The 23,672-nt window shown below is 50.1% G+C and overlaps 1 protein-coding gene across 1 annotated transcript in view; it reads right to left on the minus strand.

The window, feature by feature from the left end:
- Positions 1-22,560, minus strand: part of PHLDB3 (pleckstrin homology-like domain, family B, member 3) — a 27,444-nt gene extending 4,884 nt beyond the window's left edge. The window contains exons 1-13 of the mRNA XM_010852544.1: positions 22,473-22,560; positions 21,653-22,005; positions 20,800-20,982; positions 20,417-20,554; positions 16,753-16,881; positions 16,363-16,524; positions 15,000-15,110; positions 14,796-14,879; positions 14,329-14,439; positions 3,479-3,578; positions 3,233-3,323; positions 3,063-3,144; positions 2,867-2,923 (exon numbers count right to left, since the gene is read on the minus strand). Coding sequence (XP_010850846.1) covers positions 2,867-2,923; positions 3,063-3,144; positions 3,233-3,323; positions 3,479-3,578; positions 14,329-14,439; positions 14,796-14,879; positions 15,000-15,110; positions 16,363-16,524; positions 16,753-16,881; positions 20,417-20,554; positions 20,800-20,982; positions 21,653-21,886 — 1,482 coding nt within the window. The 5' untranslated portion in view covers positions 21,887-22,005; positions 22,473-22,560. The remainder of the gene's footprint in view (positions 1-2,866; positions 2,924-3,062; positions 3,145-3,232; positions 3,324-3,478; positions 3,579-14,328; positions 14,440-14,795; positions 14,880-14,999; positions 15,111-16,362; positions 16,525-16,752; positions 16,882-20,416; positions 20,555-20,799; positions 20,983-21,652; positions 22,006-22,472) is intronic.
- Between the last annotated feature and the right edge of the window lie 1,112 nt (positions 22,561-23,672).

A 23,672-nucleotide genomic window follows, 5' to 3' on the forward strand; every position in this document is an offset into this window, starting at 1 on the left:
AGTGATCACCATGTACTGAAGTTCTGCTCTGTGGCCAGCACTGTGCCAAGTGATCACCTTACTGCTTCTCCAAAACAACCCATTATTGTCCCCATTTCACAGAGGAGGAAACTGAGTCTCTTAAAGAGGAATTGACTCACCAAGGTCGCCCAGGTAGGACATGGGTGTAGCCGGGCCCCAGTCAAGGAAGGAGAGCAGGGATGGGCTTGGGACTGGCAACTCCCCCACTGCCCACCTGTTTCACCTCCAGGGAACGCTTGCCCCTCTCCAAGTCTTGGTTTTCCTCATCCCAGCACCCTCCTCATGGGGCTGTTTCATGGATGAGCTCGCTGTTGTCACCTGGTGAGTCCACCCCCAGGCGCAAACCCCAGGGACACGCTTGCTCACGGACGCGAGAAGGCAGCTCGGGGCGTGAGCGGGTGGGGATGGGGGACAATGCAGTCAGCAGGGGACTGGTTAATAAATGATGGTGCTACCCAGCAGCAGTGTTTCATTTTTAATGAGGCAGAGCTTATGCCTGACAACCCGGAAGGCTCCAGCAGCCTTCCTGCTTTATTTTACTCCCGGCTCTCATCAGCACCTGACATGCTACTTACTGTACTTATTGATGCTGCTTTGTGTCGCTCTCCCCTGCTAAATGCCAGCTTCCAAAAGGCAGGGATTGTCACTCTGCTGTCATCCAGGGTCTACCACACAGTGCGAGCCCAGTCACTCGGTCACGCCCGACTCTTTGCGACCCCGTGGACTGTAGCCCGCCGGGCTCCTCTGTCCGTGGGATTCTCCAGGCAAGAGTGCTGCAGTGGGTTGCCATGCCCTCCTCCAGGGCATCTTCCCCACCCAGTGACGGAACCCGAATCTCCTGCATCTTCTGCATTGACAGGCGGATTCGTTATCACTGAGCCACTTGGGAAGGCCACCATCAAGAGGCACTCCATAAATACTGGGTTGAAATGAATAAGGAAAGGCCTCATGTTTGAGAGAAACAGAAATGGTTTGGGAACCATGTACTTGTTTGTGAGGAACATAAATTCACCAAATGCAGTTTGACCAGTGAATGTGGAAAAGTATAAACACAGATTTAAAGCCTCCTCCATGACAGAAAACACTTGTGCCTCCCAGTTGGGACAACTTCACTTTCCCAAATTCTAAAGTGTTTGCTGTAGGGGCTTCCCTGGTGGTCCAGTGGCTGGCACTCTGCAGTCCCTCTGCAGGGCGCATGGGTTCCATACCTGGTTGGGGAACTAAAATCCCACATGCCACACGGGGAGGCCACAAAAATAAATAAGGTGTATGCTGTAACAAAAAAGTATTCATATTCTTAGTATAGGTAGAAATAAAAGCTTAATGAGGAGCTGTCAGCTAAACTCAAAGTGTGAGAAATTCTACAAGATAAATGACTTTTCCACCCAATAAATGGCATTTTTTAAAAAAAAGCAGGGAGGGAGGACTCAATCTCAGAGATTTAAGACATTTTTACTAAAGGCACTGTGTGTGCTTTGTTTGGATCCAGATTTGAATAACCAACTATCAAAATCTATTTTGGAGACAATTTGGAGACAATTAGGGATTTTGTTAAAATGCAGACTGGGATTCAGTCATTCCAGGGTGGGGGTCTGGAGGGGAATGAAGCTCAGGGATCCAATGCTGCTGGTCCATGGACCACACTATGAGTATTGAGGGCTGAAAACATTGAAGTAAGGCCAAAGCAAGAAAGGATGAGAAATAGAGGTGAGCCGAACTGCATGGAGACAAGGGAGAGTGAGGAGGGGTGGGGGGAGGAGCTGGGGAACGCACAGGAGGGGAAGGGGTGGTTAAGAGGGCACCCACTGGGTCATCCTGCCAACTCCACACAGTAACACTAAGTGATCACCATGTACTGAAGGTCTGCTCTGTGGCCAGCACTGGGCCCAGTGATCATGATCACCTTACTGCCTCTCCAAAACAACCCATTATTGTCCCCATTTCACAGAGGAGGAAACTGAGGCTTCTAGAGAGGAAGTGCTCACCAAATGTTAATATGGACCAGTATTAGAATGTTACAGAATTAGTCATAATTTCATAAGCTATGACAGTGGAACTTATGTTAAATATATATATATATAGTAGGTACCTACTGATATATGGAAGGAATGATAAAATATCTGGAATTGGCTTTAAAATATTCTTCTGCAGAATGGGAAGTAAGTGTGAGGTCCAGTACAAGAAAGTTAGTAATTAATATAAGATTCAATATTGATAATCACTGGAGCGACATGGAGGACTTCCCTGGTGGCTCAGTGGTAAAGAATCTGCTTGCCAATGCAAGAGTCGCAGGTTCAATCCCTGGGTTGGGAAGATCCCCTGGAGATGGAAATGGCAACCCACTCCAGTATTCTTGCCTGGAGAATCCCATGGCCAGAGGAGCCTGGCGGGCTACAGTCCATGGGGTCACGAAAGAGCCGGACACGACTGACCAACTAAACAATGGTCATGAGCTGCGTGGTGGGCACATGGGAGGTTATTAATCTAGTCAAACTTTGAACAATATGTTTGAATATTTCTTAAGTAAAAAGGGTTTTTTTGGTTGTTGTTTTTTAAGAATCAAATAAAACAAAATTTTAAATACTATTTAAAAGCCCCAGCTTGTGGTTACCCTTATACTGCAGTAACTGGCTGACAACGGCACCCACTTACAGAAGAGGAAACCGAGGCACAGAGAACTGAGTGTGTCACATACCATGGATTCAGATGACCCTGATGGGAACAGAAACTAGGTCTTCAGAGTTCCCCTTCTCTTGCCAAGCCCAGGATACTTTTTGGAGGACAGGAGAGGGTGAGATGTCAAAGGGCAGAGGCCAGGGGAAGTGGGGGCAGGGGCGAGACTTACCATGATGGCAGGTACAGGGGGGCCTGAAGAACCTTCCTTGCTTCTTCTTGTCCCTTCCTGTGGGTGCAGAAAGAAAGTGTCAAGGAGACTGCAAACCAATAAGAAGTAGGGGAAATGTACTGCGTTCCTGGGTCCGAGGGAGGAGGGGCTGGGGGCCTGGACTCCTGGGTCCGAGAGAGGAGGGGCTGGGTCTCACCCTGGCCTGCAGCAGCCGCTCCCTCTCCGCCACGGCCTGCTGCAGGAGCTGCTCCATTCGGGCAATGTCTGGGTAGAGGGCCCTGCAGTTGGGAGCAGGGAAGAGACGGGGCCGGTGAGAGGAGCCCAGTCTCTTCCCCCCGTCTCCTCACCTTCTCCCTGATGTCTCACCTATTCCTGGGGCCGCAGTTCAGAAGCTGATAGAGAGGGTGTCTCCCGGAGTCTCCAGCTTCAGGCGGGAGGGCCGAGGCCTCCAGGGATCCTGGGGGAGAGAAGGGCCAGGGCAATGGGCTGGGATGCTTCCTGGTCTAAGCCTCTCCCTCTCTCCCCCAACAGGGGCATCCAGGTTTCTCCATCCTGTGTGCAGGGAGGGTGGTGATGGGAGAAGAGGGTATGTGGGGTGATGTTGGTACTCACCACTACAATGGAGGGACAGAGGCCGGGGGCATCCTCTCTGACTGGCTCTCTCTCCCCTCTTCCGGGACAGGCTTCCAGTCCTCTGGAGGCCAATGGAGCCCTGAAAACACACACAGCCCAGGCACACAGGAAAAGATGCTCAGTCTCCACCATTAGATCGGAGAACCGCCAAGGAAAACCACCAGCTTGAGACTTCCCGGGTGGCCCAAGGGTGAAGACTTCGAGCTCCCCACGCAAGGGCCCGGGTTCCATCCCTGGTCAGGGAACTAGATCCCACATGCCACAACTAAGAGTTTGCAGATGGCAACTAAAGATCCTGCATGCCCCAGTGAAGATCGAAGATCCCCGAGCAAGCCGGCGCAGCCAAATAAATAAATATGTTTTTTTCAAAAAAAGAAACCACCATCTCATTGGCACGGATCAGAAAGCCACTGTAAACGCAATGCTGAGTGAATGCAGTAGTCACAAAGGACCATACAGTGTACTGATCAGAATGGGCAAATCCAGAGACAGTGGTTGCCAGGGGCTTCGAGGAGAGGGGAATTGAGGGGTGATGGCTCAAGGGTACAGGGTTTCTTTGTGCATGCGTGCTAAGTCACTTCAGTCGTGTCCGACTCCTTGCAACCTCATGGACTGCTGCCTGCCAGGCTGCTCTGTCCATGGGGATTCTCCAGGCGAGAACACTGGAGTGGGTGGTCATTCCCTCCTGAATATTCTCTAAAATTGCTGATGGTAATGTTTGCACAACTCTATGACTACACTGAAAACCACTGAAAAACACTTTTAATGGGTGAATTGTAGGGTAGGTGAATTATAGATCTACATAAAACTGGTTGTTGTTGTTTTTTTTTAAGCCCACTGTATCGGGGGAGATGTGGGAAACCAGACGTTCTCCTACAAGGCTGCTGCTGCTAAGTTGCTTCAGTCGTGTCCGACTCTGTGCGACTCCATGGACTGCAGCCCACCAGGCTCCACCATCCATGGGATTTTCCAGGCAAGAGTACCGGAGTGGAGTGCCATTGCCTTCTCCGCCCACAAGGCTGAGGGCTGTTTTATTGGAAAAAATTTACGGAGGTCTGTTTGGCTCTTTTTAAAAAATAAAAATGGGAAAAAAGAAAAATAAAATGAATTTTTAAAAAGAAAGGAAATAAAATCAAAATGACAAATGTATAAAACTTTTGAGCCCCAACTCCATTTCTAGGACTGTATCTTGTGGGTACACTCAGACATGTGCAAAATGACCTGAGTTCAAGGTTAATTCCCACAGATGCCTGGAGACCACCTAGTTAGTTAGTTAGTGTTAGTCGCTCAGTAGTGTCCAACTCTTGGCAACCCCATGGACTGGAGCCCACCAGGCTCCTCTGTCCATGGGATTTCCCAGGCAAGAATCCTGGAGTGGGTAGCCATTCCCTTCTCCAGGGGATCTTCCCAACCCAGAGGTCAAACCTGAGTCTCTTGCATCTCCTGCATTGCAGGCAGATTCCTTACCTAAGTAAGGAAGAGACCACCTAGGAGACCACCTAAGTGCCCATCAAAAGGAGACAGGCTCAATAAACCTGAGATCATCCACATGGAGGAAAATCCCAAAGCAGATAAAAGGCAAAGGATGCTGTTTATATCAGCTAGAAAACAATGTTTACGGTATAAGCAAGTACAGAGAGTGCGAAGAGGATACCACCTACCCATAAAGAGAGGGGGAGAGTGTATACATGCCTGACTGCTTCAGTACCGAGTATTGGGACTTCCCTGGTGGTCCAGTGGCTAAGACTCTGACCTCCCAATGGAGGGGGCACGGGTTCAATCCCTGGTCAGGGAACCTGATCCCGAATGTGGCAACTAAGACCAGCATAGCCAAATAAGTAAATATCCGATGTACAATGAAAGTCGTTCAGTCGTGTTCGACTCTTTGCAACCCCATTGACTATACAGTCCATGGAATTCTCTAGGCCAGAATACTGGAGTGGGTAGCCTTTCCCTTCTCCAGGGGATCTTCCCAACCCAGGGATCGAACCCAGGTCTCCCGCATTGCAGGCAGATTCTTTACCAGTTGAGCTATCGGGGAAGCCCAAATAAGTAAATAAGTAAAAATAAATACTTTTTAAAAAATACAGTACATCTCCAGGAAGACAGGAGACACTGGTAACCCTGGCTGCCCCTGGGAGGTGAGTTGAGTGGATGGAAACAGTGGCAAGATAGATCTTTTCTCTGAATGTCCTCCCTTTGAACTCAGAACAAGAGGAATATTTTTTTTTTAAACAATAAAATAAACATGACAACCAAGTGCAACCTGTGTTCCTGGACCAGAAAAAACAATTTGTTGTTGTTGTTTTTTGCTAACAAAAAACATCTGCGGGACAACTGACAAAAATATGAATAACAAGAGCTTCCCTGGTGGCTCAGTGGTAAAGAATCTGCCTGCTAATAATTCAGGAGACATGGGTTCCAGCCCTGGTCCAGGAAGACCCCACATGCCAGGGAGCAACTAAGCCTGTGTGCCACAGTCATTGAGGTCTAGAGCCCGGGAGCTGCAACCACCGAGCCCTCCTGCCACAGCTACTGAAGCCCATGAGCCCTAGAGTCCGTGCTCTGCCACAAGAGAAGCCACTGCAACGAGAAGACTGCAGCTCCAGAGCAACCCCCTCACCACGGCTAGAGAAAACCAAGAGCAGCAATGAAGACCCAGCACAGCCCAAATTAGATAATTAAAAAAATATATATATATGAATAACATTTGTGGACTTGAATAGTATTGTCTCAATGTTAGCTCCCTGAGTGTGATTGCTGTACTGTGGTTGTATCTGGGAATGGCCTTGACCTCAGATGATAAAAAGTAAAAGCATTTAGGGGTAAAGGGGAATCATGCTTCAGAAAAGAAGAATAAACTGTGTGTGTGCGTGTGGGTGTGTGTGTACAGAGAAGGATAAAGCAAATGCCAAATGTGGTAAAATGTTAGTCACACAATCTGGGTGACAGGTAGACAGGAATACTTTCTGCTCCTCCTGCAATTTTCCTGTAAGTCTTAAATCTTTTCAAAATAAAATAATAAAAAACTACCCCCCAAATGAAAATAAACTTATTTGAGAGTTAACAAAGCAAACTAAAATCATTTCTTTAAAAAAACAGCAAAAACTCTGCTTGGATAACAAAAAATAATAAGAATAAATAAGTTGTATAATTTGAGCACCAACACATATCGTGCGTGCCAAGCTGCTTCAGTCGAATAAGACTCTTTTGCAACCTCATGGTCTGTGACCGCCAGCTCCTCTGCCCATGGGATTCTCCAGGCAAGAATACTAGAGTGAGTTGCCAGGCCCTCCTCCTGGCCCAGGGATCAAACCCAAGTCTCCTGCATCTCCAGCATTTCCAGGAGATTCTTTACCAAGGAGCAACTAAGGAAGCCCACCAATATGTATGCTCACTGCTAAAGATATTAACTCATCAAATATATGTAATTCACGAGTTAATACTAAAAGAAAAATCGAACTGGTCACCAAAAGAACCAACTCTTTAGTTTGAAGGTAGGTGAATGAAGTGAAATCATCAAGCACTTTGTTTTCTACAAAAACCATATCCCCGGGTAACCAAATAATCAATAAAGGCAAGTCCCTGTTTAGAAAAAATTGTCAATCAATCAACGAAGAAGGAGGACTTCCCTGGCAAGCCAGTGGTTAAGACTCTGCACTTCCAATGCAGGGGGTACAGGTTCCATTTCTGGTCAGGGAACTAAGATCCCACATGCTGAGTGGGCAGCCAAAAAATAATAACTGCTTTTTTTGTTTTAAGATTTCTTTAACTAAATTAAAAAAAAAAAAAAAACAATAAAAATAAATGAAGTAATGACAGATGGGATTTTCCCACTCATGACCTCCAGGGAATCAATCAATGGATGCCACAAAAAAAGAGACACATGCTCCCAGGATGATTTGCCAAAATGCTAATCATGCAACTGCTCAGCCTCCCACATCCAACTTTACAGGAAATAAAGAGGCAGAGCAAGGTGGTGTTGACCCCCACAGATGCAATCAGCAGACCCTGCCTGCGAAACTACAGAGCAACTGCCTGGTTTCTTCACCAAACAGATTTCAAGAGGGACAATAGAAGAAATGGGAGTCTGTGGATGCTGCTGCTGCTGCTAAGTCGCATCAGCCATGTCCTACTAGAGTGGTTTGCCATTTCCCTCTCCAGTGCACAAAAGTGAAAGTGAAGTCGCTCAGTCGTGTCCGACTCTTCGCGACCCGTGGACTGCAGCCTACCAGGCTCCTTCTTCCATGAGATTTCCCAGGTAAGAGTACTGGAGTGGGTTGCCATTGCCTTCTCTGTGGATTCTAGATTTAAAAGAGATGCGCTGTGCTTAGTCGCTCAGTCTTATTCGACTCTTTGAGACGCCATGGACTGTAGCCCGCCGGGCTCCTCTGTCCATGGGGATTCTCCAAGCAAGAATACCAGAGTGGGTTGCCATGCCCTCCTCCAGGGGATTTTCCCAACACAGTGATCGGACCCAGGTCTCCCGCATTGCAGGCGGATTCTTTACCGTCTGAGCCACCAGGGAAGCCCATAGCCACACACACACGAAGTTTAAACTATAGCGTTTAGTGATAGACACTGTGGATGGAACTTTGCACTGATGGAACTTTAAACGTTAGCCGGCTAGGATAAACGTCAGGCTAGTGGTTATTCTCCGGGAGACCGATAGGGGTCACCATTGAGCGGGGGTATGTGGTGACCTGACACCTGGGGCCGTCACCCGAGTCTTCCCAATAATAATCATTAAGCTGTGCGTGTGCTCGATGTGATTCTCTATGTCTGTATTATTTTAAAAGGTTTTTTTAAAATAGTAACCATGGGACTACTGGGCTTCCCAGGTGGCTCAGTGGTTAAGAATCTGCCTGTCAATGCAGGAGACATGGGTTTGATCTCTGAGTCCCGAAGACCTCCTGGAGTAGGAAATGGCAACCCACTCCAGTATTATTACCTGGAAAATTCTATGAACAGAGGAGCGTGGCGGGCTACAGTCCATGGGGTCGCAAAGAGCCGGGCACAGCTAAGCACACACACACACACACACACACAAACACAAAACCATGGGACTCCCCTGGCGTCTAGTGGTTAAGACTCTACACTTCCACTACAGGGGGTGCAGGTTTAATCCCTGGATTGAGAATACGATTCTACATGCCACGCAGCTTCATTCAGAAGATAAAAAGTAAAATAAAATAAAAATAATAACCAATATTTACCACGTGCTCAGTCTTTACCTAAGAGTGTATGTGGCACACCACAGCCCCATTTAAGCTTCTAGAAGCCCTGGGAGTTAGGAAAGGTTCAAACCGCTTCAAAAAGATGAAAATGAGCCCCAAGTTCCTTTGGTTCTTTACTCTTCCCTTCCCTCAACTGATATTCCCAGCACTTCCCAGCTGAGAGATTGTTGGCACTGAGGAAACATGTAGGTAAGAGAAACTCAGTCTTTCCTGGTGGCTCAGACCATAAAGAATCTGCCTGCCAACGTGGGAGACCAGAGTTTCATCCCTGGGTTGGGGAGGTTCCCTGGAGAAGGGAATGGCAACCCACTCCAATATTCTTGCCTGGGAGAATTCCGTGGACAGAGGAGCCTGGCAGGTTACTAACACACACCAGCAAGAGAGCGCCAAGTCTTGTCTGCATGGAGCTGACACTGCAGGGACTGAGTGACGTGTGTGTGTGTGTGTGTGTCCAGTCCTGTCAGACTCTTTGCAACTCCATGGACTGTAGCCTGCTAGGTTCCTCCGTCTGTGGAATTTTCCAGCCAAGAATACTGGAGTGGGTTGCCATTTCCTACTCCAGGGGATCTTCCCAACCCAGGGGTTGAACCCGTCTCTTGCACCTCCTGCACTGGCAGGCAGGTTCTTTACCACTGCACCACCTGGGAACCCTCAAGGAACTGAATGAGTCATCACACAAGACGCAGATCATCTGACATCGCTGTGAGTGAAGAGTGTTACAAAAGAGAGTTATAAAAGGGTAATATAAAAAAGGATCACCTGCAACTAGAAGACCAGGAACAGCCTTCTGGACACTGACCCTGAGGCCCAAAGGATAAGAGTTGGCCAGGGTTGACTGAGGCGAAGGGTGTTCCAGGTCACAGGATCAGTAAGTGCGAAGGCCCTGAGGTAGGAGCCAGCACGGTGTGCTGGGGGGTCAGTGCCCCTGCAGCTGAACAGAGTCAGTACAGGGAGGGGGATGCTGAGAGGTGGGCAGGGGTCAGACCACACAAGGACTTGTGGGCCACACCAAGGAGCCTGGGGGAACCATGGAAGGCTTTTGGGGGGAAGGGCTGAAGTAGGAGGGATGAAGATCACTCTGGCTGCTGTTTGGGAGCCAAAAACTAAGGTGGAGAAAGTCAGTGAGGAGGGTGGTAGAAGGTCGCAAAAGCCAGAAATGAGGGTGGCAGTGGGTGGAATAAGAATTATAATAATTATAACAATATCAATCAAGGATGGTTAAGAATCCACCTTCCAATACGGGGGACATGGATTCAATGCCTGGTCGGAGAGCTAAGATCCCACATGCTGCAGGGCAACTAAGCCCTTAAGCCACAACTGGAGAGAAGCCCACGTACTGCAACTAACTAGCCCGACGCAGCCAAAAGTGAATTTTTTTAAAAAAAAGCTGGTCTTCCCTCATTAAAAAATATAATAATATCAATCATTATATAACCAGAGCAACAGGTGCCCACGTTTACTAAGCACCTGCTATGTGCCAGGCATCACACCAAGTACTTTAATGCATTAGCCAATGAATGCTGTTATTATTCCCATTTCACAGCTAAGTAAACTGAGGCATAGAGCCGTATCTCAGGTCAACCAGCTAGGAAGTGGCACAACAGGTACTGGAATCCGAGCAGAGTCAGTACTCTTAGGCATCACATGATCCTGGAAAGAAGGGGTGGGATTTGAGAAGGATTTAATAGGACTTGGAGGGAGAGACGGGCAGGGGCAAGGGGAAGTGATTTGTTAATCCCTGCATTTATCTGCTTGTCTACTGTTTCTCTGGCTTCGTAAACAAACACTCCCTATGTTCTTTGTGGGGCTTCCCCCTGTGGCTCAGGGGTTAAAGAATCCACCTGCAATGCAGGAGACTCAGGAGATGCAGGTTCGATCCCCTGGAGGAGGCCATAGCAACCCACTCCGGTATTTCTGCCTGGAGAATCCCATGGACTGAGGAGCCTGGCAGGCTACAGTCCATAGGGTTGAACAAAGTCAGACACAACTGAAGCAAACTTAGCAAGCACACACATACAAGCTCTTCGTCATCCCTGAGGTCCCTCATCACTGCCTATGAGCTCATGTTAACCAGGTGCCCACTTGGGTTCTCAAGTTTCCTTGAGAAACCCTCGTCTCTGAAAGGCACAGGCTGAGGAATCAGGCAGCTTTGGTTCACACCGAGCTCTGCTGCTTAGTTGGGTATGTGACTATAGCAAGTCACGTCTCTTCTCAGGGCAACTCCCCTCCCTGTAAAGTGAGCGAGGTCCTGCCACCCTGCCGTAACTAATGCAAAGATTCATACGCTGACCTCATGCAAAACACACATAAGAGTGGGGCACTGCCACCAGTGTCCAAGGGCCAGACACGTGGTGACACCTGCATGCAAGGTGGGTGTGGGGTCCATGCCAGAGGGTACCGGGTCCACCTGGCCTTAGAGGCTCCGTGTCCACAGAAGCCACTAACTCAGGTGAGGACTCCATAGGAATGGCCCAGCTTTCCACCAAGTCTTTATAGATATGCAGTTTAATTATAAGGGTCATATTTACCCAAAGGCACGTTGCCTGGCAACAGAGCTGACAATCCACCTTTATCAGCCTTCCAGCTAGAAAGTTACAAAAGCTCTGCTAACCCTTTACCTGGACAATAAGAGGACCCACTGTTACAGTTTCTTCTAACCAAAAAATGAATTTTATATTAGGTGCATTTGCAATTTCATACATATATAACATATTATTGATTATATATTCAAGAAACATGTAATTTTAATAAAAATATATTAAGTTGAAGCATGTCAAACTGTCAGTATTTGACCGTTTCTCACCTTCAAATGGGCTTCCCTGGTGACACAGACAGTAAAGAAGCCTGAAGTGTGGGAGACTGGGGTTTGATCCCTGGATCAGGAAGATCCCCTGGAGAGGGGAATGGTAACCCACTCCAGTATTCTTGCCTGGAGAATTCCATGGACAGAGGAGCCAGGAATTATATGTTTCATGAATATATAATTCAATAATATATATTATATATGTATGAAATTGTATATGCACCTAATATAAAATTTTATTTTGGGGTCAGAAGGAACTGGCTTTGCATCCATGGTGTTGCAAAGAGTTGGACACAACTGAGCGACTTTCACCCTCAAATAATAGCAATTCTGTGGGTTCAAAGTGATGAGATGGCTTTGAGCAGACCCTGGCCTACATTAAGCTCTTAAATATTAATATTAATTATATTTTAGCAATAGTTAATAATATATTAATATTATATTGTTACTATTAAGATATGTTGCATATAATATTATATAATCAACAGGTAAATATTATAATATACAATATAATTAATGTATTAATATTAACTTTTGAGCTTCCCTGGTGGCTCAGACAGTAAAGAATCTGCCTGCAATGCAGGAGGCCCAAGTTTGTTCAGTCCCTGGGTTGGGAAGATCCCCTGGAGAAGGAAATGGCAACACACTCCAGTATTCTTGCCTGGGAAATCCCATGGACAGAGGAACCTGGCGGGCTACAGTCCATGGGTCACAAGGAGTTGGACACGACTGAGCAACTAACAACAGCAACAACAATATTATGTTATTATTGTGGGTACAAAGACAGACAGACATGGATCTTCATAACATCATTGTTAACTGCACAAAACTCCATCCGCCATCCTCAGAGAGGAGCTCCAGGCGCCCACACAGAATTGTGTGCGCACAGAAGCTCAGAGTGGTTCAGAGCGTGGCCTCTGAACGCAGAGTGCTAAGTTCAAATCCCAGCCTTGCTGTATACTAGCTGATTAAGAAACCTCAGCTGCCTCAGTTTCTTCCCTATAAAACGATAAGAAGAACCCAGCTTGTAGAGTTGTTGCAACGCCTAAATGAGTGAATCCACATAAACATTTAAAACAGTGCCTGGGGACTTCCCAGGTGGTCCAGTGGTTAAGAATCCACCTTCCGATGCAGGGGACAGGGGGATCTAAGATCCTGCAGCCTTGGGGCAACTAAGCCCACACCCAGCAACTACTGAGCCTGTGGGCCACAGGGAAGATCCAGCACAGCCAAAAGAAAAAAAAAGTTTTTTAATTCATAAAATAAAACAGTGCCTGGCACACTATAAAGACTCCAGAAAAAAAAAAAAAAAAAGGCTTCACAAATTTTAGCAGTCTTTATGATTGTTACTGTTTATATCATTATTACAGAGCCATTGAAAAGGAAGAGGCATCTTAAATGTATTGAAAGAAAAAATCTCCACCACAGTCTTGAGCTAGGGGAAAAAAAGCCAACTAGTAGCTAATACTGGAGAAGGCAATGGCACCCCACTCCAGTACTCTTGCCTGGAAAATCCCATGGGCAGAGGAGCCTGGTAGGCTGCAGTCCATGGGGTCGAGAAGTGTCGGACACGACTGAGCGACTTCACTTTCACTTTTCACTTTCATGCATTGGAGAAGGAAATGGCAACCCACTCCAGTGTTCTTGCCTGGAGAATCCCAGGGACGGCGGAGCCTGGTGGGCTGCCGTCTATGGGGTCGCGCAGAGTCGGACACGACTGAAGCGACTTAGCAGCAGCAGCAACAGCAGTAGCTAATACACATGTTTTTGAAAAAACATTTACAGGATAGAACAAGCGCTCACCCTTTCTAAGGGCTGACCCCACATCCCTACAACAGCCCTACCTCCGGGCACAGCACTCTGCCACTGTCTACTGTATTTCATTTAAAGTTGCTAGCAATATATTCAATAAATGTTTTAACCCATTCATAAGTTGGAACCCCCATTTTCAGAAAATCTGGAAGAAAGAAACAAATAGCTACCAGGACCTCCCTGGTGGCCCACTGGCTAAGACTCCACGCTCCCAATGCAGGGGGCCCCGGGTTTGATCCGTGGTCAGGGAACTAGATCCCACATGCTGCAACTAAGACCAGGTATAGCCAAATAAATAAATACAAATACTAAAAAAGAAAAAGAAACAAATAGCTGCCCGGTTCTGAGGAGGAAGAGGGCCACGGCTCCTTGGGCTGGGGAGAGGAGGACTGATTATCAATATGCTCTGTTGGGTGGCTTTTAAAATTTACATCTGGGGGCCTCCCTGGTGATTTAGTGGTTAAGAACCCACCCGCCAATGCAGGAGACACAGGTTCGCTCCCTGGTCTGGGAAGATCCCACATGCCAAGGAGCAGCTAAGCCCACGTGCCACAACTATGGAAGCCCATGCACCCTAGAGACCTTGGTTCACAGCAAGAGAAGCCACCGCGATGAGAAGCCCAGGCACTACAGTGAACAGTAACCCCCGCTTGCCGCAGCCAGAGAAAAGCCCGAGCACCGCCACGAAGGCTCAGCACAGCCAAAAATTAAGAAACAAATAAAATCTTTTTAAAACTAACTAAATAAAATTAACATCTGGGCAGGCCCGGTTCCATTTCTCCAGGGGAAGAGAGGTAAGATGTTAGGCAGAAGACAGAAAAAGAATAATAAAGCTGGAGCTTGGTGAAAGTTAAAAATGCGGCTTGATCAGCCTCCCCTCTCCCTCCCTCTCTCCCCCATGCCCACAGCAGAGAAAGCCACGGTGACCAGCCAGACCCCCCGGGTGATGAGGTATTTGGGGGTGGTGGGGGGGGCACCTGGAGGGAGCTGTGAACAGAGAAGAGGCAGGAAGAGGTGGCGGCGGCCGTGTGGGCAGTGGGATCCTGGAGAACCAGCAACTGGCGGTCTGTCTTCTGGGTGAAGAGGAGCTGCAGGAGAAGGGGTGGGGTGGAGGGCCGCTGCCAGGATGCTCTGGCCTCCAGAGCATGGATGCCCGCTGCCAGAATGCTCTGGCCCAGGCCTCCAGAGCCAGCCCATTTCTTGAATGGAAAAGGAAAGGCTCAAGGCCCCAAGAGAGTGGGAATGCAGTCTCAGGGAAGGAGGACTTGTGTGCAGACTGCTGGTTCTCTGAGGAGGAGGCTCTGGAGGTCTGCACTCCTGAGGCCCAGGGGGAAAAGGGATTAGGGGTTGAGAATGGTAGATCCCAAGGGACAATGGAGGTGGGGGGCCTAGATTCCTGGGTCTGAGGGAGGAGGGGGCTGAAAGGCACACGAAATCTCCATACCTTGGTGAGAGCCTGGTTGGGCTCAGAGAAGTCCCCGCCAGGGGTTCCCTGAAGGCAGTTAAGCTCGAGCAGTCGGCTCCGTTCCTGGGGAGGGCAAGACATGAGCAACTCCTACACCTCAAGGGACATATGGGGTGCAGGCGAGGCAACGGTATGCCCCAGCAGGAAGTGGGGATGTAGGACAGGTGTCGGCAGTGAACTGACCTGCGTCAGGGCCTGAAGGGCCTCCTCCTTCTTCCGGCTCAGCCCCCGGCTCTCAGCGGCCATCTGCTCCCCCAGCGACTTGAGCTGCTCCTCCAAGACCTGGATCCGGCGCTGTGGGGCACCCGCCAGGGCCCGGGTTACTCAGCTGACCCCGGGTCCCGGGCTGGTAGGCCCAGAACCAGGCCCTCCTTGAGAGCCTGGGGTGTGCTCCACCCCATACAGAGACCCTGGCATCTGGATGCCCGGGAGGGCAGGGGGAACTCAGAGTTAACCTTCGCTAGTGCCCTTCTCCCCTTTGAGGGCCTAGAAGAGACCTGGGGTGAACTGGAGGGATGGAGGTTCAAACATCCAGAGGCTGAGGAAGACAGAGACCCAGAGAAAGTCGACATTGCCAAGAACAGAGAGAGAGAGGGACTTTCCTGGTGGTAGAATGGCTAAGACGCTGGGTTCGCGCAATGCAGGGGGCCTGGGTTTGATCCCTGGTCAGGGAGCTAGATCCCACATGCCAGAGCTAAAAAGATCTTACATGCTGCCATGAAGATCGAAGATCCTGCATGCCCCCACTAAGACCCGGCACAGCCAACTAAATAATAAGTATTATTAAGAAAAAAGAACAGAGAGAAAGGGAAAGACAGAGATAAACCGGAAAAGATATAGAATAGAAGAGCCAAGACAGAGGGAGAACAGAAACAGAGCCTGTGAGGCAGGAATGGGAAAGGAGACCCACGTGGGAACTTTCTAATCTGAAACTCTGGGCACCTTTGTATTAAATACAGTCAAAAGTTTAAAGTCGCACAGGTGTGTCCAGCTCTTTGCGGTCCCATGGACTGTAGCCCATCCATGGAATTCTCTAGGCAAGAGTACTGGAGTGGGTTGCCATTTCCTTCTCCAAAATATAGTCAAACTTGTAGCTTTTTCCAGCAGGACTTTTCAGACCCTTGAAAGTGAAGCTCCCAGAAAGGACTGGTGGGAGCATGATTTGAGATAAGGGCTGAGACATGGGGAGTGTAGTGGCGAAGACCTAGCAGGTTCAGATCCCAGTTCGATCCTTTGGGAACAAAGTGACCTTGGAAAAGATAACTTGAGCAGCTTGACCTTGAGTTTCTTCATTTAGAAAATTCGGGAAAAGATATGAAGATCTGTCTCCCAGGACTGTTGTAAGGATTCGATGACTTAATAGTCATGAAATGTTTAGGATCGTGCCCAGCCCATGGTCAGTGCTCAATAAACATCATCGACCATCATGACTGTTTTGAAGAACATGACACAGGGAGGCCACCAGGACAGAGAAGGGACGAGACAAGTGAGTGGAGGAGCCAGAGGGCAGCGGTGAGGGAGGCAGGGTGAGCCCAGACCGACTCACCCTGTGCTGCGCCACACTGGCCTGGAGCTCCTGGACCTTGGGGTCTGGCACGCTGGCCCCAGGGCTGTCCCGATCTTCTTCCTCCTGCCGGCTCTCGCGCTCCAGCTGCTGGAACTCCAGGTCCTCGTAGGCACGCTGGGCCACGTCCAGCTGTTCCCTCATCTGTGGAGGGAACACAAAAGGATTGGAGGCCTGGATCTCTAAGAACCAGGAGGGTGGAGGGCTGGAGCCACGACTCCTGGACAAGGAGGGAGGAGGGGCTGCAGATCTAGACTCCGGCGTCCTGAGGGTTAGGGGCTTGGGGCCTGAGCTTCTAGGTGGGTGGGAGAGGAGGGGACTGAGGGCCTGGATGGCTGGGTCCTGAGTGGCCTGGATACCGGGTCCCCTTACCTCCTGCATTCCCTGCAGAAGCCGCTCATGCTGGTCTTCAGGCTGCAAGTCAAGCTGCTCCTGGGCCTCCTGGAGTCTTTGGCGAAGACGCTCCACACGATCCCTCTCCTGGCTCAGCCGCCTCTGTTCCTGCATCAACAGCATCAAGCTCTTAGCCTCAGCCTGAGCACAGGGAGGGAAACAGAGGCCAGCTGGGGCTAGGCCAGCCAGATCTCAAGCTCCTACTCGCCTGGGAAGTCCCCCCCTTCCAAGTCTGGGGTGTTGGCTCTATGAGGGCAGGGACCCTGTCTCTCTGGTTCATGCTGTACAGGCCCACTCAGAGCAGACCAAGTAAACAGCTTTTTAAGAAATGAAGGAGGGGACAGATGAATGGATAAAGATGTGGTACACATACACAGTGGAATATTACTCGGCCATGAAAAAGAAAGAAATAATGCCATTTGCAGCAACATGGATGGAATTAGAGATTAGCATACCAAGTGAAGTAAGTCAGAGGAGAAAGATAAATATCACAGAATAATAATCATATGTGCCATCTAAAATTTGACACAAATTAACTAATCTATGTAACAAACAAACTCACAGTCATAGAGAACAGACTTGTTAGCGCAGGGAACTGTATTCAATATTCTGTGATAAATTGTAATGGAAAAGAATATGAGGGGTCTTCCCCTCGGTCCAGTGGTTAAGACAGTGTACTTCCACTGCAGGGAGCATGGGTTAGATCCTGGTCAGGGAACTAAGATCCCACATGCTGAGCTACATGGCAAAAAAATAAATAAATAAAGAATATATATATATATATATATATAAAACTGAATCACTTTGTTGTACAGCAGAAGTTAACACAACATTGTAAATCAACTATTCTTCAATAAATGTTTAAAAAAGAAACGAATGAGGGAATGAATGCTAAACATATCCAGACTTGGTGATTGAAACTGGGGACTCAGAAGGGGGTCGGACCTGGGCCCTGTACTCCAGCAGGGGACACAGCTAGTTATAGCCTGGGACAGTCAGGGCAGTGAAATGCAGATTCTGTGGGAACCAGAATGGGGGGAACAATTTCTACCAGGGTAAGCCTAGGCTTCCTGGATGTGAAGATTTTAAGATGAGCCACAAAAACCAGGGAGCATTGAGACCTGGGGAGCTAGAGAGGGCTGGAAGGGCTTTCTGGACTAAGGGAACATCATGGTGCAAATGAATGGATGTTGAACAGTACAGGAGGGACTTTCCTGGCGGTCCACTGGCTAAGACTCTGAGCTCCCAATGTAGGGGACCTGGGTTCGATCCCTGCTCAGGACACTAGATTCCACATGCCACAACGAAGAGTTTGCAGGCGTGCTGCATGCTAAACTGCTTCAGTTGTGTCCGACTCTTTGCAGCCCCATGGACTGTAGCCCACCAGGCTCCTCTGTCCATGGGATTTCCCAGGCAAGAATACTGGAGTAGGTTGCCATTTCCTCCTCCAGGAGATCTCCCCGACCCAGGGATCAAACCAGTGTCTCCTGGGGCTCCTGCATTGCAGGCAGATTCTTTATCACTTGAGCCACCAAGGAAGCCTATGAGTTTGCATATCACAACTAAAAATTTCCACATGCCAAGTGCCCAACTCAGCAGAGCCAAATAAATAAATAAAAATAAATACTTAATAAAAGAGAAAAGAAAAGTAAAGGAAGTGTAAGGGCAGACTGCAGTCAAGAAGAAAGAAGGTGGGATGGAGGGAAGAGATGGGGAATACAGGTGAGAGATGACAGTGGAAAGGCAGACAAGATGGAGCTCAGGTGTGGTTTGGACCACCAGGCTGAGGAACCCTATCTGGGGTCAGTGGGGAGTCACAGCCAGATTGAAAGGCTGGGGTAGGATCTGGGTGTGGAACCATCCCTCTGGGAGATAGGTTTGAGGGGTTGAGACCAGCTCCTTCCTGAGTCCTCCAGGCAATAAGAATGAGAGCTTAGACTTCCCTGGTGGTCCAGTGGTTAAGAATCCGCCTGCCAACGCAGGGGACATGGGTTCAATCCGTGGTCTGGGAAGATTCCCACATGCCGCAGGTCAACTACTGAAGCCTAAACTCTCGAGCCCAAGTGCCGCAACAAGAGAAGCCACAGCAACAAGAAGCCCCAGCACTACAACCAGAGAGTAGCCCCCGCTCACCGCAATTAGAGAAAGCCTGCACGCAGTAACGAAGACCAAGTCCATCCAAAAATTAGTAAATAATAAAAATTAAAAAAAAAAAGAATGTGACCTCGCCCGAGGTCTAGGCAGGGCAGATATAAAGGAGATAGACTAGCAAGAGAGATTCAGGGAGAACAAAGAACAGGACGTGGTGACTGACAGGCTTGGGGTGAGAGATAAGGTGTCGTGCAGAGTGAGGCTCAGGACTCTGGCCTGGTGACCAAAGGGACAGTGAGACAGGGACGGTGTGGAAAAGGGAGTTGCTGAGGTCAGCACTGGATATGGTGAATGAGAAGGGGCCAGACTCCTGGATCTAAGGCAGGAGGGGCTGGGGTCTGAAAACCCAGGTCCTAGGGGAAGAAGGAGCATCTAGGAACCAATGTCCTAGAAATCAGGACACATAGGTCTAGATTTTGAGAGAGAAATCAGGGCTGGGAGAAATACAGGCTCTTTGAGGTAACTGAAGACTTAGGATCCAACCCCAGGAAATTCCAATATGTAAGATAAAGGCAAAGAGAGAGACTGACAGAATTACAAAGTTATCATTTTCCAACCTGCAGCATGCTCGGGAAAAGCAATGACCACCAATGGATGTTAAAGCCTTTAGGTAAATAACTATTAGGAAGGGATCAGAGTGACCTCACTGAGGTCTGGAGAATCAGAGACAACATCCCCCTGGCCCAGTGCCCCCAAAGCACCACAGCACATCTGAATCTGATCCATCTTATACATTTAATCAACCACCTGCTTCCAGGAAGCGAAACAAGTTAAAGGACACCCCCGGTGTGCAACTGGTCACATACTGACCATGGGACAGAGGATTTGGTTTCTTCAACAAAGAGTTCAGGGGAAAAAAACAGTAGGCAGGGACCATTAGAGGAGAAACAACACACACAAGGCATTTCAACCCATTACAATATACTGGCCTGTGGGGAACCCGATTCAAACAGCCAGCCATTAGCCATTGTTTTTGACAGTCTGGGACCCATAGAAACTGACTGGAGATGAGACAGTAATTCTTCAGATGTGATAATGACATAGGGGTGATGTTTTCTTAAAAGAGTTCTTAAAGAACTAAAGTATCTACTGTCAACATGATGTCTGGTACTGGATTTCAAATCTAGGGACAGGGAAGCCAACTGGAGGACATGAAACAGGAATGGAGGATTCATCGCAGCTGAACTGGGGAGTACATCACATGGCAACCGTCTATTTTTTGTTGGTTTGACATTTTTCACAAAATGACATTTAGCGAGCAAAGAGAGATGGAACACGCCCCAATGAGTCAGGCCCCAAAGTCATAGAGGAGGGAGGGAGGAGGGAAACAGAGAGAGGCATAGGTCCCTGCCACTGCCCACCCCCAGCCCCAGTATCATCATGGCTTTGGCAACGCGGGGTGTAACCCCGGCCCCAGGTCCCAGGAGCACCACAGGAAGTCTGTCCAACAAGGAAGAGAACCGACGGTGAAGATTCAGGAGGGCTAACACACCTGTTCCCGCTGCTCCTGGCCGCCCTTCTCTGAGTCCACCTGCTGCCCTAGCAGCTCACGAAGCTGCTCCTCCTCCCGCCGAGCGGCCACTCGCTCCCCAGCCAGCTCACCCCGCAGCAGGGCCACCTCCACCTCCATCTGCAGAGAGAAGGCAAGAGCTGGGACCCAGAGGCCTGGGTCTGAGAGTAAGAAAGGGGTGCTGGCGCGAGGATGCCTGCCTGGGTCTGAGAGAAGAACCTGGGAATCCGAACTCCTGGATTCGAAGAGAGTATGGAGCTGGAGGCCTGAGACTCGGCTCCCATGGTTGTAAAGGACTGGGAGCCTGGCCTGACGGGGTTCCCCACGAGTTGGGGCCAGACTTCCCACGGGGTCTGCAGCCTCACCTCGATCCTCAGTTCCTTCCTCTGACGCTGTAGCTCCTTCACTCGCTGCTCCATCAAAGCCACGCGAGTCAGTGCCTCCAGCTGCTGCGCGCGAAGCCGCCGCGCCGCCCCTCGCACCCCTTCTCCAGACAGAGCGGGTGCGGGGGTCGTGGCCGGGGTCTGAACTGGAGACGGAGCCTCCGCCTGAGGTTGAAGAGGGCTAGTCAGTTGGGGAGGACTCGCCCCCTGCCGTCACTAAATAGGTCCCTGGGGCGGGGGATGAGGGTGGGAGTCTGCGTTAGCGACCCTTAACCACCAAGCTCTTTTATCCGAGGCGGGGAGCGTGCAGGTCCGATGACCGCTCGGCCCCAGGAGGTGGCTCAGGGACTCGCAGTTCGGGGAGGGGGCACAACGCCGACTCAAGGATGCTGTTTCCCATTGTCTTGGCCTCACGTCTTCGAAGGTTCTGCATCTCTTTCTCTCTCCCCGGGTCTCTGAGTCTTCCCCCCTTTTTTCTGGGCTTCATTTTCCTGATTCAGTATGTCTTCTGTCTCTGAATCGCTATGTTTCTTTCTCCCTCAGAGTATCTCCCTGTCTCAAGGTTTCTCTGTCTCTCTTTCTGTTTCTCTGAGCATCATTGTTTCTGGGTTTCTGTCTGTGTCTATCCTCAACTCTCTGAGTCTCTTGTCTCTGGTCTCGCAGTGTCCCTTGGCTCCTTTGGATCTTTGTCTCCCAGTTTCCCCGTCTCTCGGTCTCTATCTGGTCTCCCTATACCTGGCTCAATGTGTCTCTGTCACCCGCTTGGGTCTGCTCCTCTGGGTCCCCGCCCCCCTCCCCCCCCCCCCCAGGAACTCTCGCCCCCCGGGTCCCTCACCGCATCGTGGCTACTTTCGGTGCTGCTGCCTTCTCCCACTTCTTCCTCTTCCTTCGCCTGCTGCTCAGCTCCTTGGCCGCTCGGAAGCTCTGCCGGGGCCTCGGGCGCCTCCGGCTCGCGGGAGTCTTTGGGGTGCCCCTGGGGCTTGGAGGCCCCTTGAGATCGGACCTCTGTGTCGCACTCCGGGACCGCCGCCGGCGGGGCCCCCAGGTCCGGGCTGCTTCGCGTCCCCATGGCCGCTGAGAATTCCCGTCGGGTGGGCGGGGCCTGGGGTTCCGGAGGCGTTGGGGGCGTGGCCCAGGGGGCCGGCGCGTCCCTCCCGAAAGCTACGGAGAGCGCTCCAGAGGCGGGGCCTGAGAGTTCAAAGGATGGGACTGAACATTCCACAGGCGGGGCCTGGAGCTTCTAGGGGCGGGGTTCCTGGCTCCTAGGGCGTCACGCCCCAAGAGGCGGGACTGGAATTTGAGTCCGGGTCCTAGTACGCCCCCTACCGGCGTCTCCCTGCTATCTAGGTGTCGAGCCTTGTACTTTCCCACCCTCCCCCGACTATCCCCTTAGACCACTTTAGAGCGACCCCATCATCATCTGCTTCGCGGACTCAGGATCTGGGTTCCGCCCTGTCCTCTCTGGAGCCCCGTAGTCTCAGCTCTGACCCCCCTGTGTAAGGGAGCCATGCCCCTGCCGCCTCACCCAGGGATCGGAGAGTTGGGTCTCCCGGTCTCCCTCTCTTGACGAACCAGGAGCCTTGAGTCCTCGGGTCCTCGGGAGCGAGATTCCAGAACTCCAGCCCCCGAGACCCCCACAGCCCCGGCCCCCTCACCGGCTCAGGCTTCGGCGCGCTCCGTTCTGCGCTCCGGCGCAGCAGTTTCTGCCCACTGGACAGGTGGCTGGGGAAGAGGGAGGAGAGACAGGCTGCTCGGTCCCCCTCCCCAGCAGCCCGGAAGTGGAGGGGGGGGGGGACAACAGGTCCAACAGCTCTCGAGGGAGGAGGGAGCGACCAGCTTGCCCCGCCCGCAGCCGCGGCATCGGGCCATCCTGGCCCCACCGGCGCCACCCTAGGAAAACCCAGCATGACGACCCCCCAGCTCTGCCTCCAGCTCCCCCAGTCCTGCCCCCAGGGGGCCAGGCGCCTTGGTCACCTGTGTAAAAGCGCCTCCCTAATGCCCAGACCCTGAGACTCCTGACAGGAAGAGGGGAATGGAGGTAGGGACCTCTCCCCTCTAATGAGCACTTTAGAAGGGCCCCAACCGGTTTGGGGAGCTGGACAAGAGGAGGGGGTGCCCTGAGCTGAGTCAGAGGCCCGCCCAGAGACAGCGGGAAGTGTGGCCCCCCCACTTTGCTATGGGTGGAGGGCAGAGGTTAAAGGTCTCAGCCAGACCCTTTCCTCTCTGGGCAAAAACAGGAAAATAACTGCTATGTGAGAAAGGATTTTTGGATGTCAGGAGCTGCCTATATAAAGTATAAACATTTTATACACATTAATTTATTTCATCTTTACAGCAGCTTACAGAGAAATTACTATCTCCATTTTATAGTCAGGAAAGCTGAGGGGGGCAAGCGTACCCAGAGTCTACACATGTTGTTGATGTGAGCAACGTATCTGTTCTCTGGAAAATCCATAGTCTTTACCATTACACTTACTGTCATTCAAGCCAGGAAGTCCCTGAGAGATCATTCGGAAAGATAGTAACAATAATAGTTAACACTGATAGGAAATCTGCTGTGTAGGCAGTGTGCCAAGCACTTCATGTATATGAACTCATTGGATCATCACAACACTCTATTATTATTTCTATTATTCCCATTTTACAGATGAAGAAACTGAGGCTGGGAGAATTGAAATACTTTATTCTGGGTCTCACGAGGCAAGTGGTTTAAACTCAAGACTGTTCTAATCCAAGGAGCTGAGAAATCCTGCCCCACGTATCTGTTTGCTTCTCTCTTATGAGTTACAAAAATCTCCTCCTTCCAGGCTCCCAGGACCTTTATTCTGCCCTGCTCCCTGACCTCTCCAGGGACC

Source organism: Bison bison, unplaced genomic scaffold, assembly GCF_000754665.1.
Source record: "Bison bison bison isolate TAMUID 2011002044 unplaced genomic scaffold, Bison_UMD1.0 scf7180017864313, whole genome shotgun sequence".
Lineage (NCBI taxonomy): Eukaryota > Metazoa > Chordata > Mammalia > Artiodactyla > Bovidae > Bison > Bison bison.